Source organism: Panonychus citri, unplaced genomic scaffold (assembly GCF_014898815.1).
Source record: "Panonychus citri isolate SS breed McGregor unplaced genomic scaffold, ASM1489881v1 Contig00092, whole genome shotgun sequence".
In the NCBI taxonomy this organism is placed as follows: Eukaryota; Metazoa; Arthropoda; class Arachnida; order Trombidiformes; family Tetranychidae; genus Panonychus; species Panonychus citri.
The window spans coordinates 88588-102956 of NW_026515497.1; the positions used below are offsets into that span (position 1 = coordinate 88588).

General features: G+C 30.2%; 1 protein-coding gene across 1 annotated transcript; it reads right to left on the reverse strand.

Moving 5' to 3' along the window:
* Positions 1-549: 549 nt before the first annotated feature.
* LOC128387751 (uncharacterized) lies at positions 550-5803 on the reverse strand. The gene is made up of 5 exons (XM_053347018.1): positions 5013-5803; positions 2680-2910; positions 2111-2561; positions 1683-2042; positions 550-1597 (listed from the first exon to the last, which is right to left on the reverse strand). Exons 1-5 carry the CDS (start codon positions 5121-5123, stop codon positions 1320-1322), a joined length of 1431 nt encoding a protein of 476 aa, XP_053202993.1. The 5' UTR covers positions 5124-5803; the 3' UTR covers positions 550-1319.
* Positions 5804-14369: the final 8566 nt, after the last annotated feature.

A 14369-nucleotide genomic window follows, 5' to 3' on the forward strand; every position in this document is an offset into this window, starting at 1 on the left:
GTTAAAGTAACTCCAAGGAGAGTAATTAGAAGCATGAGGACTTTGAAAAGACTGAAATTCATAATAATTAGTCTTAATATTTTCAAAACAAAAGAAATGAAACTTAAACGATTGTTATCGATGGAAATAAAGTTGAATTAGACTGGTGAAAATTCAATTGAAAACTCATCCTTTTTATATCATCCAATCGACATTTGAACAAATATTTTTCACAGCAATTGTATTTGCAATTAGATAAAATTCAAGGTAAGATACAAGTGAACAGAGAGAAGGCAGAGTTTTTTACTTATTAGAATAGAAAAAGGAAAACCATCGATAGTTAATTAATTAGCTTGTGCTTTTTAAATTAATAGGTTTCACTTTTTAAGGTTCACTAAGTGTGATGAAAGACAATAAAATTCTAATAATTTGATTAACGATTTATTCAGAATTAGTTAGTAATTGTGAATACTCATAACTCACAATTTGAAAAGGTTTTGATATCACTTTCATGGGCAATCAGCTCATCAAACAATTCAGGAAAATAAACTAATTAATTACCATTTTAACCTAAAAAATCAGCTAATTTTGTTACATCATTTATTCAGCTTTAAGATGATGTAGTGTTAAAATGATTAATTACTGTAAATTAAGTTGAACAATTAATTAATTCTCTCTCACTTTTTACTTGTACCAACAATTCCCTTGAAAACTCGTCCTCATGTGAATACGTGGAATCGACAATTGAATATACTTTAATTTAGGAACGAGTATGTCCACTCAAATGTGGCCTCCGTCAAATCCAAGATAGATAATTTTGCATGAAATCGACTCTTAAGAAACTCCTCCTAGTCTTTCCAACTGTTCTTGAAAAGGTCTAGTTAGGCCAAACTAGACTTGTGAAGTTCAGAATCTGAACCAAATATTATTGACGAGTCAAAATTAGTTCAAAAAGCTTTCGATTACAAGGTCAATAAAACTGAAAGAGCAAAAGTATATTCTTGCGAATTTCAATATCGGCACATCCGAACTGAGGCAAAATTGACCGTACAAATAATAGAGATGTTAATAACATAAAATCATTCGAAGCTCTTTTTCACGGCTGTAAATTTATATAAATCTTTTATTAATATTTTAATAATACTTTGAGAGGTCGAAACAATTGAAACAATTTGGATCATAAATTAATGTTGATTGGATTGATTTGAATTTTTTACAATCTAATAGATTCATTTATCCATCCAGATTGGATCAATTAAACTTCATAATCTGATATCTTTTTTTTGCTGGTTTCAAGAGAAAACAAGGTTTACATTTGTAAATCATCAACAGAATGCAAATCAATAACCAGTTGATGAATTGTATTCACCAAGCGAGTAATCACTTGAAACTGAATATAATGGTCCCATTACAAACGAATCAAGGTAACTTGTTGATTGTGATTTTTTCATCATACTACGGAAATGTTTTGATCGAGATGATGAACCATAACGAGGATAACCAACCAATGTATCTCTGTGATGATGATAATGATGGCGACTGTGATAATTGAAATAGTTCTTATCAAATCGAGAAGGTTGAGTTATCTTAGCTCTTAATCCACTATAATAAGGATCATCTAAAATATAATCATGTAAGAAATTGAAGAAAAAACAATTAATCATAATTAATTTCTGATTATTTCCGAAGACTGAGAAACTAACCATGTTTTGGTTTACATCGAGATTTAGATTTCATGTTGACCATTCGTTCATCATTTTCATCTTCATCATCATCATTATTAAGATCATCATCGTCATCATAATCAGGTGATGGAAGTTCAATTGATAAAGATTTATCTCTTCTTAAGAATCTTGTATCATCCAAATTTAGCGTCATTAATTGTCGAGATCGTGAAGCTGATGATGATCGTCGGAATAATTTTCTATCTCCAATCGAAGGTGAAATTGTTTCGGGCTTCACATGGATTTGAATCTCTTCACCAATTGATCGATCAGTTCGATCATCATCAAATCGAATCATTCTCTCTTCAGACCCATTTAAATTGAAAGATGAATATGGACCTAAATTTCATTAATAAAGTAAAATCTTCTATTATAATGATACGTGTACAATTTAGACAGTTACTTACGTTTAATTGGTAAAGGTAATCGTGACTGAAGAATGTCCAAAGCAATTATGTTAACAATTAATATGTAACAAGGTAAATCTAGAATATTGGAAGAATCTTTGACGAATGAGAAAACCGAGATACATTGAGTTTCTAATTTACACCGATCAGGATAACCTGTTGAAATTTCTTTCTCCAAATTACTGGTAAATTTTCTCATATCGAACAATTTGTAAGCCTTATTTTGATCCAACTTCCCGTGAATCGAGATAATTTCATTGCTCACCGCTGACCATGAAGATGATGTAACTTCGGAAGATGAGGAAGACGAGGATGACAATGAATAAGATGCTGATTTTGATGAGAGATTTGAAGAAGATGCCGATGGAATACAATTTTTAACGTAAACATCGCTTCGGGAGAGACGTTTAATCAATATGTTTCCAGCTTCATCAACCTTTAATTTGATTCCCTGAATTAGAGAAGAAAAAATAAATTGATTAATTGCTGGTTGAATAAATTTCGATTCGATTAGAGTGTTTTTTTATCTTCTCCTTCTTCCTACCACAATTTGCTTGATTATCGCTTACCTGGCCAATCATTTTCTTAATCTGATCAACTTTCGGATTAGTTGAACCTTCACCAAGACCATTAACTCCGATTCGATAACCATCAAATCCAACATCTGATCCATTAATTGTTATGATTGATGCTCGAGCATAAGCTTTGGCTATACGACGATTACGCTCCATGACTATTATCTTGGCCCATATTTCATCCTCAATTTGATCCCATTTGTTTAGCACCTCAAGTATATGATCCTACGAAAATAAATCAACAATCGACAATTAGTTTTCTCAAAGATTGATTAGCAAAGTTTTTTGTTATTGTATTATCGTTGATCTGCTCAAAAAGTTACACTAAATTACTGTGAATTTGATGAACAATAAGAGTCACCATCATTATTGACATCATTCAATTAGCTAATTGTTAATCATGTTAATTGAGCTGACATTTTTGGGACAAAATTTAGAGTCAAACCTTTTTTTTATGTTGATGATCATTTGTCACTTTCAAAATTTCAAGACATTGATGAAAGTTAATTGTCAGTCTCGTTTTCTAATTGAAAAGTTACAATAATGATTGAGTAACAATTTAAATTGTCTCTTGTGGATAATATGTTTACTTCAATTAAATTAAAGGTGGAAGTGAATACATTAAAAAAAAGGTAAACAATTAAATTAACAATACATCCAATGTCATTCACTTTCACTTTTACGAAAAATAAATGATCTAAAAGGGAGAAGGTAACAATTTACTGATTGTAATAAGTAAATGATGATCTCTATCAAGACGATTAACACTCCTACATCATCATAATTAGTTAATTCAATGGCAGAATCAATGACCTTGTATAACAAGTAATTAAATTAAATTGTAAATTAATCATCGTCATTGATTGAAAGTTTCAATCAACAATTACAGTACTTGTATTAGTTAATTAATCCATTCATTTCCTCAGTTTTCAAATTGATAAAAGTTAATTATGACTATTGAATTGGTGAACAGTTAGATTAAAATAGACTGAATTGTTTAGCTATTAAATTCATCACCAATTAAGATAACAATTACATGTAAATTTATTGATAAAAATCAGTTGAAAAGTTGATTTAGTTTGAATTGTTGGTAAAACTAATTTGATATCAAAATGATTCCGATACAAATCAAATTAGATTAACTTTTAGATTGACTCTAATGTCACAGTTTTATTTAATTAGATTGACCGATCATATTAAATATTGATACACAAGAAATTGCTTTAATTGTTTAGTTATATTTTGATAATTAACTTTATAAAGTAGATTAAACCTTTTTTTCAAACAGTTGGGTGATTTTCTGATTAAAAATGAACAATAATTCAGGTTTAAGGTTAATATATGTTTGTCTAATTTATGAAAACGGTCAGCAACAATTAGATCAGCTTGTTGTCATTAATAAATTATTATTGCTCTAATTGTGATTAGGTCCAACAATCAATGTTGACCATGTTGATTTTGATTAGAACAAAAGAAAATGATCTAAACGATCACCTGAATCAATCAAATTACCAATAGTTGTAAGTCTTTGACTAAATTGTAATTGGATTAAGATTAATTTAACTTGAAAAAAAAGAGTTAATTGTAATATGAAAATAAAGAAACAATTAATTGAAAGAGAAAAACTTCTCCCATCGCAACAATTAAGAGAAATTGAAAGTTTTTCTAATTAAAGTGAGAGTGGAAAAAAATTGATTGGAAAGTTAATTAAATGTCTTACAAGTTAATTGTCAGCTGATTGTCAATAGTTTTTATTTGACACTTTTTTTCTGTTGTGATTGAAATTTAATTAAACTATGAAGGCGGAAGCCAATTCGTTGTCAATGATTAATTTTTATTGTAATTGTGGGTTGACTTTTTTCCTTTAATTTTGATTAGGTGTATTCATCTTGAACCTACAATTGTGATTCATCATAATTGTCAACCGTAAACATTGAAATGATTTTTACCTTTATTAGGATTTATTATCATCATTATCATGAAAATCAACAATGATTCATGATTAAGATGAGATATTTGATTATCATCAAGCTCAGGAAAAGAAGCAATCAAATTAGCTCAAGGGTGAATTCAAGGTGATCGATAAGTTATCATCTTTAGTTTCGATACACTATCAATTTAGGACTAAGATAGTTAATGAGATTGATTGAATTGTATTGATAATTATTTTGAATCAATTTCTTTAACTATATTGTTATAAACAGCTGACAATCAGACTGAATTTTAAAATTGATTAACCTGAAAACTGTAGAAACAAAATGAGACAATGGTCAAGATTAACTAATGAATATGTTTTCGCTAATTGTTGTAAATAAATCAATACTTACTCGATATAATTTATCTTTGTGACACCAAACATCAGAATCGTTATTGGTGAAACAAGCATCATAATTAATTTCATCTCTTGAACGGGAAATGATCTTTCGTCGACTAATCATAATTTAAATTGTCACTAAATAAATAATCGCACAAATCACAAAAATTTCGAGCACAAAGTGAATTAGTTTAAATTATTGTTCCTCGTCGACAAATAATATAATAATAGAATAACTTTGAGAAAAAGGATCACCAAGATAATCAAAAGTAATTGATTTCGAGCACGTTTAACATTGTTAATCAGAACAAAAGATTAGAACTAAATATTTGATAATCTAATCAAAAACGATGAACGATCTGATTTTATGGGTTGTCTGTTGATGTTGATGTTGTCGTTCACTTTTAGTTAATGTTTATCGTTACCAAGATGATAAAGAGAGAGAGAGAGAAAAGTCAAAAGAGATTGTGATAAGTTAATTGTACGCCTTAATAAAGAGATTTAAGGAAAGGAATGAGGTGTTTACAGGTTAATCATGAAATGAACAATATTCACGATTCTGGTGATGATGATGCTTTTTTAGAGGTGATGATAAAGGTTGATATTAAAGGTGGGGGTTCAAAGAAGATAGAGAGAGAAAGTCAAAGTCTTCATGATTTTATCATCTTGTCATTAAATGTCCTGGGTGAGGTTATTTTTTTCTCTTCATTCTGAAATGATCAAATGATTGACTTAAAGTTGAGTTGACTGATTATAACAATTAAAATCGATTCAACTGAACTTTTTGGACTTACGTTTCAATCACTTAAATTGTCTTTTTTATAAATAAAAATAATATCTAAACTTAATTTATAATCAGATATACATGTATAATTATCTAGCAGTGCTTTATCGAAAAGCTTACTCGTTGCTGACTAGAGTTATTGATTAATAAAGCTTTTCTCTATGTAAAGCGATTTAATTGATCTTAAACAATTCACAAAAAATTATTACTTAACGTAACTAAAAAACGACATCACTTATGTGGATACCTAATATTTGCGATAACCGCGAGACAGAATGTTTTAAATCTGATTAATTTTGATTAAATTAATGATTTTGCGAGCACAAAGTCAAGTATACAGGGCGATTACGCTAAATTAAGAGATTTGTTTTCGGAATAACTTGAGAACGGCGAATCGTTGACAAGATCAGATTGCAGATATGGACTTGGGAGACCATGGGAATTTGTTTGACATCAAGTTCGAAACTGACCTTTCGGTAGGCCAAAAGTCCGTCCGAGTTTCGCTTTGAGAACAGAAATCATTTTTTTCTGGCTTTTAAAAGAGCAAAATATTTCGCAAAATTTTACCAGATAATTTTGGCCTAGCGATTCATGGACTTTTGGCCTACCGAAAGGTCAGTTTCGAACTTGATGTCAAACAAATCTCTTAATTTAACGTAATCGCCCTGTATAAAGAATGATGTTCTCAATAAAATCATTCGAATCGACACGTTCTCTGGACTCTTTTGAGTGAAGTTCTGTTAAAATTAAATTTGTGAATTATTTAATTTTATTTATTTGATTTTAAATCCCTAATCGTAATTACCATCATCACCGTAATTTATTCGTAGTTTCATTTACGATTTGTGTTGAGTATCCAACTAAATAAGCAAAATGTAAGTGAATTGATTTCGTTCGTTCTTCCTCTCTCTTTCTCTCTCGATCAATTAGTTTTTTCTCTAGACTTAGAAAATTCTTTTCATTAATTGAAATCTGTAAACATTCAATGAACGAGCCCAAATCAACTTATTTAACTAGCACCAGAAACTGATTATCGGAATTTCAACATAAAAATCTTATGACTAGAATCTTTTTATTAGAAACTCTTCATTCAAATCTAACTATTAAATGCGAAATAACTAGACATTCAACCTCTAATAATAATTAGAATCTCATAAAGATAGTTAGAATTTTAATTTTAATCTTAATCTAAATAATGTTTTGTCATCTTTATTGTCAAAGCCAGGTAGCCTGACTTTACAGACAATTTTACTTCATTCTCTTTTTCCTCTCATGATTTTCTCACAATTTATATTATAAAAGGTTGTTGGTTATAATAGCTTAATTCGCTTGTTTAAGCTTAATTATTAACAATTGAATCGTTCATTATATTTATTCAAACGTTTTTAACTTTTCAATTTTCTCTCATTTACTTAACATGGGAACTCATTAGATTGTGGTCATCTTTTTGCGCCCATCGGCTCTCCACTGGTTGTAATGATATTATCTTGTAGAGCTCATAAATTGCAATCGATTCACGTATTAGAATAATTGATTGATCATTTACTTCTCTAGCAATTAACTAAAAACCTTAAATTTTCACTAATAATTTAGCACCAAGTAAACTTTTCACACACACGATAATTTTAATGAAATCATCATAGTTTAGACATGAATAGGGTACCGTTAGAAAGACAATTGAACGTAGAATCTACCAATATATTAATCGTTAATTTAATTTGATCAGTCTTTGAGATATGAACCTTAACATTTGGTCGATTCCCAACAATTAAGTTAATCATTTTTTCTGAATTAATTTCATCTCTTTCTTTCTATATTAACTATTATTTTATATTATTATTATTATTACCATTATTCTCGATAATTATTGAGATGATCAACCAACTAATGACCATCCCTGTCCATTAGTTGACCGACAAAGGGTAAACCAAGTTTTACCGTTTTCCTTATTCTTTTCTTTTGTAACAAAATTATTGATTAGTAGTTAGTTGTTTCGTATAGGACGTTATTAACACCTATAGACACCTTCGTTATATATTGTATTCATTTCATATACATTGTACTGTTTTCCTCAGTCCCACTTCCCTTTCCCTAGTAATAACATTGAAGTTAAGAGTTTATATTGTTATAAGATTGTGAGAATAATAATAAGTTGATAATAATCAGTATATATTGTTTAACAATTAAGCTGATAAACCCGAAACATTCGTTTCATTTGGCAAACCAGGCAAGATGTTCTTGTGATTTGTGTACCAACAAAACAAAATTTTGAAGATTCGGGGATTCGAATTATATTCTTTGCTTAGAATGAATTACAAAGAGTGCAGAGAGCTGAGGCTACTCTTCGACGAGCTAGTGATAATGTTTATCAAAGCATAAGTAATTAAATCGATGGTCTGGTGCTGGGGATCAATCAAATCGGAGCTACTATCGACAAACTAGCTTCTCAATTTAATTAATTAGTTTCATTGATTACTAGCAACTTGGTTAAAACGTAGGAGATGGTACCTAGTGGACTGGTTGTTGTGTCAACAATCGCCTCCTCCTTATCCAACTCATTGCGCTATTGGTGGCAAGGGAGATGGTTTTTGAAATTACGTGGCCGATGGATCCATGGGAATTTTACATACCTTGTTCCAGTTTTAATAATAATATAATTAATTATGTGATAATCAAGTTAATGGAGATCTTACTGCAATTTACTCATTCTAACGTGGATTAATGTTTATAAAAATTGAAGGCTTATCTTAACACTTCACTAATTAGAATATCATTTTATTAATTATTACATCACTTTTATTTATTTTAATTAGAGGAGATGGGGAAATTCATCCCCATCGTCTCCAAGGAGACGAGATGAGAATCAATGATACGAGATTTATGTCCATCTGATTTTCGCTCTCAATTATCTCAACAACTTCATAACGCTACTCAACAACCAGGTCAATCAACATCGTCATTCAATTACAAGATCCATGAATTATGTCAACGGATAGATGAGAATATACCAGAGATGATTATGTTGAGCATCATTAAGGAAAAGTTGCTTCCACAAATCCAATATGGAATCGCCTTGCAAAATACTAGAGAATAAGGTTGGAACGATTATGAACATTTGATCTGAAGTCCATCCATTGTTCTTCGCAGCAATCTCTAAGTGATCGAACCATTCGATAACATTATCATTATTTTCTCTATTAAAATACGGGATATGAATAGGGTAATTCATACTAGTAAATTGATCGGATTGTTGTGATGATAACATTTAGGGTTATAGTTATATTCCTTTTATAGTCATTGGATGAAAACCAAAAATTGAAACAATCTAATTTTAACTCACCACAGTAACGAACCAATTAGATTAAAATTTCCCATCGGAGGTTACTTGCAGTAGCTTGAATAAAGTGATTCGCATTGCCCAATTGGCCAAGAAAGAAGAACAGGTCATACCGAAACGAATTGTCACATTAAACTACGATCTTCAATAAGGCTTAATACTATTTCATCCAGTTATCCAACAACAGATAATCAACCATACGTATTACCCATTAATTACGGTCAAAAATTTGAAAGAGATTACCACGGAATCCAATCACAACCATTTAATTATTACATGGTCGATCCAGCAATTCAGATTGAACATTCGCTTCCACGGAGTGGAAGAAACAAAACCCCGGAGACAAGAAATGATGATAATAACGAAAGTAAATCGACTCATCCACGAAAACAATCTATCACTCCAAATAGAAAATCAAAGGAGATAAAAATGGTAATCCAAACTTCTGATCCTAGTGATACGGACGATAATGGACATTTCGCTGAAAATAATACTATATTTAGTTTTGCGATCATGAATGATGACTCATCAGATGAAAATTTAATCCACAATGATGATCCATCTGATACTGAAAATATAAAACATGACAATTTTCTCGTCTACTCAATCAACACAAATGCTCAACCTTCAATCGAATCACCACCTGATCGACAAAAAGAATCTGAAAATAAAACACAAAAGCTGGTCAATGAATCCAATTTTCTTAAACATCAAATCAGATCGGACAAGAAGCGAGAAGAACGACCAGAAGTGAGGGAAAAACAGCCTCAAAATCGACTAATGAATCAGCAAACAATTTACATCATCATGATGCTTATGATACAATTATTTCTTCTCACCGTTTATCAAAAACATGGAACAGATCTAATATGGAAAAACGTTGACCACAATTTCTTCATTAAAAACAAGCTACCATTTATGCATTGGAAACCCTCGCGAGTTGGACTTGACCAGTGGAATGATCACCATAAGACCGGGGAGATGTTGGCAAATGAAATGCTTGGCAACAACTCGTCTCTGGTTAAGAGACGAGTTGTAAACAAAGTTAAAAATAAAGATGAAGATGAAGATGAAAATAAATATACAATGTAACAAATAGACTAGTTCAGTTGGGATGAATTTCCCCTTCTCTTCTAATTAAAAAGTAAAAGTTATAAATTAAAGTAATAAAGTGAATTATTATTCAACAAAAATTTTTAGAAAATTTGTTATTTGAATAAATTATTTGTAAATTAACATTCTCAATGTTAATGTTACCGTATTATATGTTATTAATTGTTATTAATCTAATTATATTAGCTGTTTTTTTGCTTTTTCAACAGTAATCAAAAGAATACTTCTGAGGTGTTAAAACATGGAATGATAACTTCGTTAAGGTGGTAGGGATTGCCATTGATCAAATATTGACGTTAAAACAAAGATTGAAACGACCTGCTCCTAAATCGGTCAAGGAAAAGATCGAAGGTAAGATCAAAGGTAATCAGTTACTCATGAAATATGCTTATTTTCGTTGTTCCGGAATCGAGGATGAAATAGATGGTAAATTTGAAGATCGAACGAAAATTTTGGACAAAGCTCGTGTATGCTTATTGGAATTCTCTGTTTTATTTTATGTTATAAAATTCGATGTACCTGAATATGTTCTTCAGTTTATAATTTCTGAACATAATCAAGTTTATTGTAACTTTGAATATGTAGAGGTTAATATAAAGTATGACTAATATTGTATCGGTGTTTGTATAGCATTCGATGTGCTTGTTTTATGCAAATATTGCGCTTATTGATTTATCGATTAATATTACGAAAGAGAAACTTTTCGTCTGGAGGACGGTGGTAATGTAAGCAAATTATTGATTGGTAGTTAGTTGTTTCGTCTAGGACGTTACCATTATGATCACCATGAATATAATGGTCATCATTAATTGTCACGATATTGTATCGATTATTCAATTATCAGAATATTCTAGAAGGTGAACATGATGCACTGATCATGATCACCTTCGTTATACATTGTATTCATTTCATATACATTGTACTGTTTTCCTCAGTCCCACTTTCCTTTCCCTAGTAATAACATTGAAGTTAAGAGTTTATATTAATTGTTATAAGATTGTGATAATAATAAGTTGATAACAATCAGTATATATTGTTTAACAATTAAGGTGATAAACCCGAAAAATTCGTTTCGCATGAAATATAACCATGATATTCATGGTCATCATCATGGTAACGTCCTAGACAAAACAACTAACTACTAATCAATAATTTTGTTACACTTGCGTGCCCCAAACTGTCACTCACGTTACTCTCTCTCATCTTATCTTCTCTCTCTCACATACATACACAAACAACACTTTCAACCGCCAAAAATAACCAAACCCAAATATTGACCAATTGGGTCATTTGATTCAAATTATTGTAACGACCAATCCACAGTAGTGATGTGCGATTATGGGATTTGCCAATAATCGATTGTGACGCAATAATTTTTACCAAAATCGATGATCATCGATATTTTGTCGAAAGAGAAAAAGACAGAGGGAAAAGAAAGAGAAAGAGAAAAGAGGGGAAATTACGATGCGAGGGAAAAGTTCAGTATAAAAAGAAAGAGAAAAAGAAAGAGGCTAAAAAATCGATGTTTAATTTTAAATCATCGACATCGAAATTTGTGACGATCATCGATGATAATCGATGATTTCGATAATCACAAACATCACTAATCCACAGTATTTAAACCGAATCCAAACTAATAAACCTTGTCCTTAGTTGATGACAATTGAAGAGATAACATCTCTTAGTGTATTTCATTTTCTTTCTTTTAAAATCTAAGTGTTTCCTTCTTAATACAAGAAGAAGAGTTAATTTGATTAACAGTTTTAACTAGATTTGATTGTATTTTTTCAACTAAAACCAACACTGTACAAGTAAAGTAATTACGCTGCACAATATTTGTTGAACTCTTACTCTCTCTTTTTCTTTTCATTCATTTTTATTGGGGGTAAAGGCTCTCATTCAGGGGATGAAAGGATTTATTTGGTTAGAAAGTTGATCGATTCAGTTAGGAAGAGCTTGAGCTAACTACGGAATAACACTAGTCAGAGTTATGGGTCACGAAGACCGGAGTTAATTATTTCACGAGGTGATAATAATTTGGGTTGGTTAATCATTGATTAACCTCAGAAGTTGCCGAGTAGCCTATCGCTTATCTACTCGTTCGGGCGCGTTTAAGATTGATATAGATCCTTGAATTTATCTACAGATCATGTACAGGGCGTAACAACCAACCGTTAACTTTCACATGAAATTTTTGACTGTCTTGAAATTAAGTCCTAGTATATTCACGATACTGCAATTAGTATTTAAGCCAATTTAATCTCGTTATTATCCTTAGTTAGTCGTTTAACAAGTTTACCATAAGGCCAATTAATCTACTGAATGAAACGGAAAGGCACGGATTTATATATATTATAGATTTTTATGATTTTTATTGCTATTAATTAGTCCACCTCCATCTTCATAACGTGAACATATCGCTTCAAGTTTTTTTGACATTAAGAGCCACCTCTTGAGCTCGATTCAAATCAAATGTATGTTCAAATTTGCCAGGCTGGACAAAAGTTTGTGCACAATAATATTTATCATGTAAACTGCATACCCTTCAATTAACTTTAAGATGAGAACAAAAAAATTAGAAATGATTATTCTCAAATAGTTTGTGTTGATTTCCTTGAGTAAAAGTAACAGTATAACCCTTTTTTTGGTTCAAATAATCAATATTGTAATCAGAACATTTTTCATGACAATCTAGAGTAATGATTAAGCTTATAATTCAAATTATTTTAACCTTCACAATCACAATTAAAATGTGATTCACAATTAGTCTCATCTTCATTACAATTGACATTCACAATTTGAACATTTGGTTAATCACGTCTCTCGGGTCACAGAAAAGATTAACCAACTAAGTCGCGAGTAACAATTTGATTAAACCCACAACAATAATCAAAACTCGTCACGTAATCAGTCAACACAAAACGAATGGTAATTTGACAATTATTAGGCAAGAAAATTACAATCAAATTAATCATTTCATCATTCAATCATTATCCTGTTGACATAATCATCATTAGATTGAATATAAATTGCTTCTAATTAATTTGTGTCATTAGATTTACAATTTAATTTGATTAAAGATATTGAGCTTAAAAGTTGGCCTTTGATTAGGTTGATATCATGTAATTAGTGAATGATACAGCCCAATCATAGCACATTAATAAAGTATTACTCTCACTTATCGTCGTTGGAAATCATATTATTTGATCAAAATGAATTAATTCAATTGAAGGATTTTGTATTTAGATTTTAATAAAGTGTCTTCGATAAAAAAAACTTAGATGAATGTTAATTGAAAGATTTAATTGTTCAAAGTTTTGTTTACACAAGTATTTAATACAATAAGCCCTTAGGGTTAGGCTAATTTAACCTTGAATTAATAATATAATTAAAGATCACAAGCCAATCTCATATTTTTATCACTGATGAAATTATCGTATATTTTCATGCTGATTAAATATTCAAATTTGATTTGATTTGATTAAAGTAAATGAATAGTTTAGTGAGATTAAGAGATTCCATTTAATTTGATCCATAAGATTACAATTACAGATCACGACTACAATTAAACGTTATCATTGATAAGCTACACCTAGAAATTAAAATAAAGCACAACAACAATCAGCTTAATCAATTCATTGTAAAAATATTGAAGCTAAGGTTATGAGAGAGAGAAGTAAATTTATTCATTTGTTAACCAATTTGATCATAAATGTTCAATGAGAAATCACACTTAAGTGTAATTCAATTGATATGAACAAGACAAATGAGAATTTGATTGTAATTAAATTGTTTGGATAAGATGAATGGGTAAAAAATATTCAATTCATTTCTCACCAAAGTTTTTTTCCCGCCACAAACTATTGCTGTTTCCTTCCTGTATTTGATTGTTCTGATGATTTCATCAAGTAATTATATTTATCAATCATAATCCTAGCGATTAAACAAATTGAACATCAATAATTGTAATTACCACAATCATAATAATAAATATTAAATCACTGTCAACAATTCAAGGTGATCAATCAGTAATTCTGGTGGATTAACTTTTCCAAATAATCAGTGAATACATATTGATGAAATTAAATTACCTGAATTAAATGGTCTGGTTATCATTGAATGTCTCGGACAAGTTT

Bases quoted from the DNA above. Each gene is read 5' to 3' on its own strand.
- LOC128387751 (XM_053347018.1), bottom strand. From the start codon at position 5,123: ATGATTAGTCGACGAAAGATCATTTCCCGTTCAAGAGATGAAATTAAT. The intron at 2,911-5,012 runs GTAAGTATTGAT...TTATTTTCGTAG, and splicing joins ACAAAGATAAATTATATCGA to GATCATATACTTGAGGTGCT. The intron at 1,598-1,682 runs GTTAGTTTCTCA...ATTATATTTTAG, and splicing joins TCGATGTAAACCAAAACATG to ATGATCCTTATTATAGTGGA.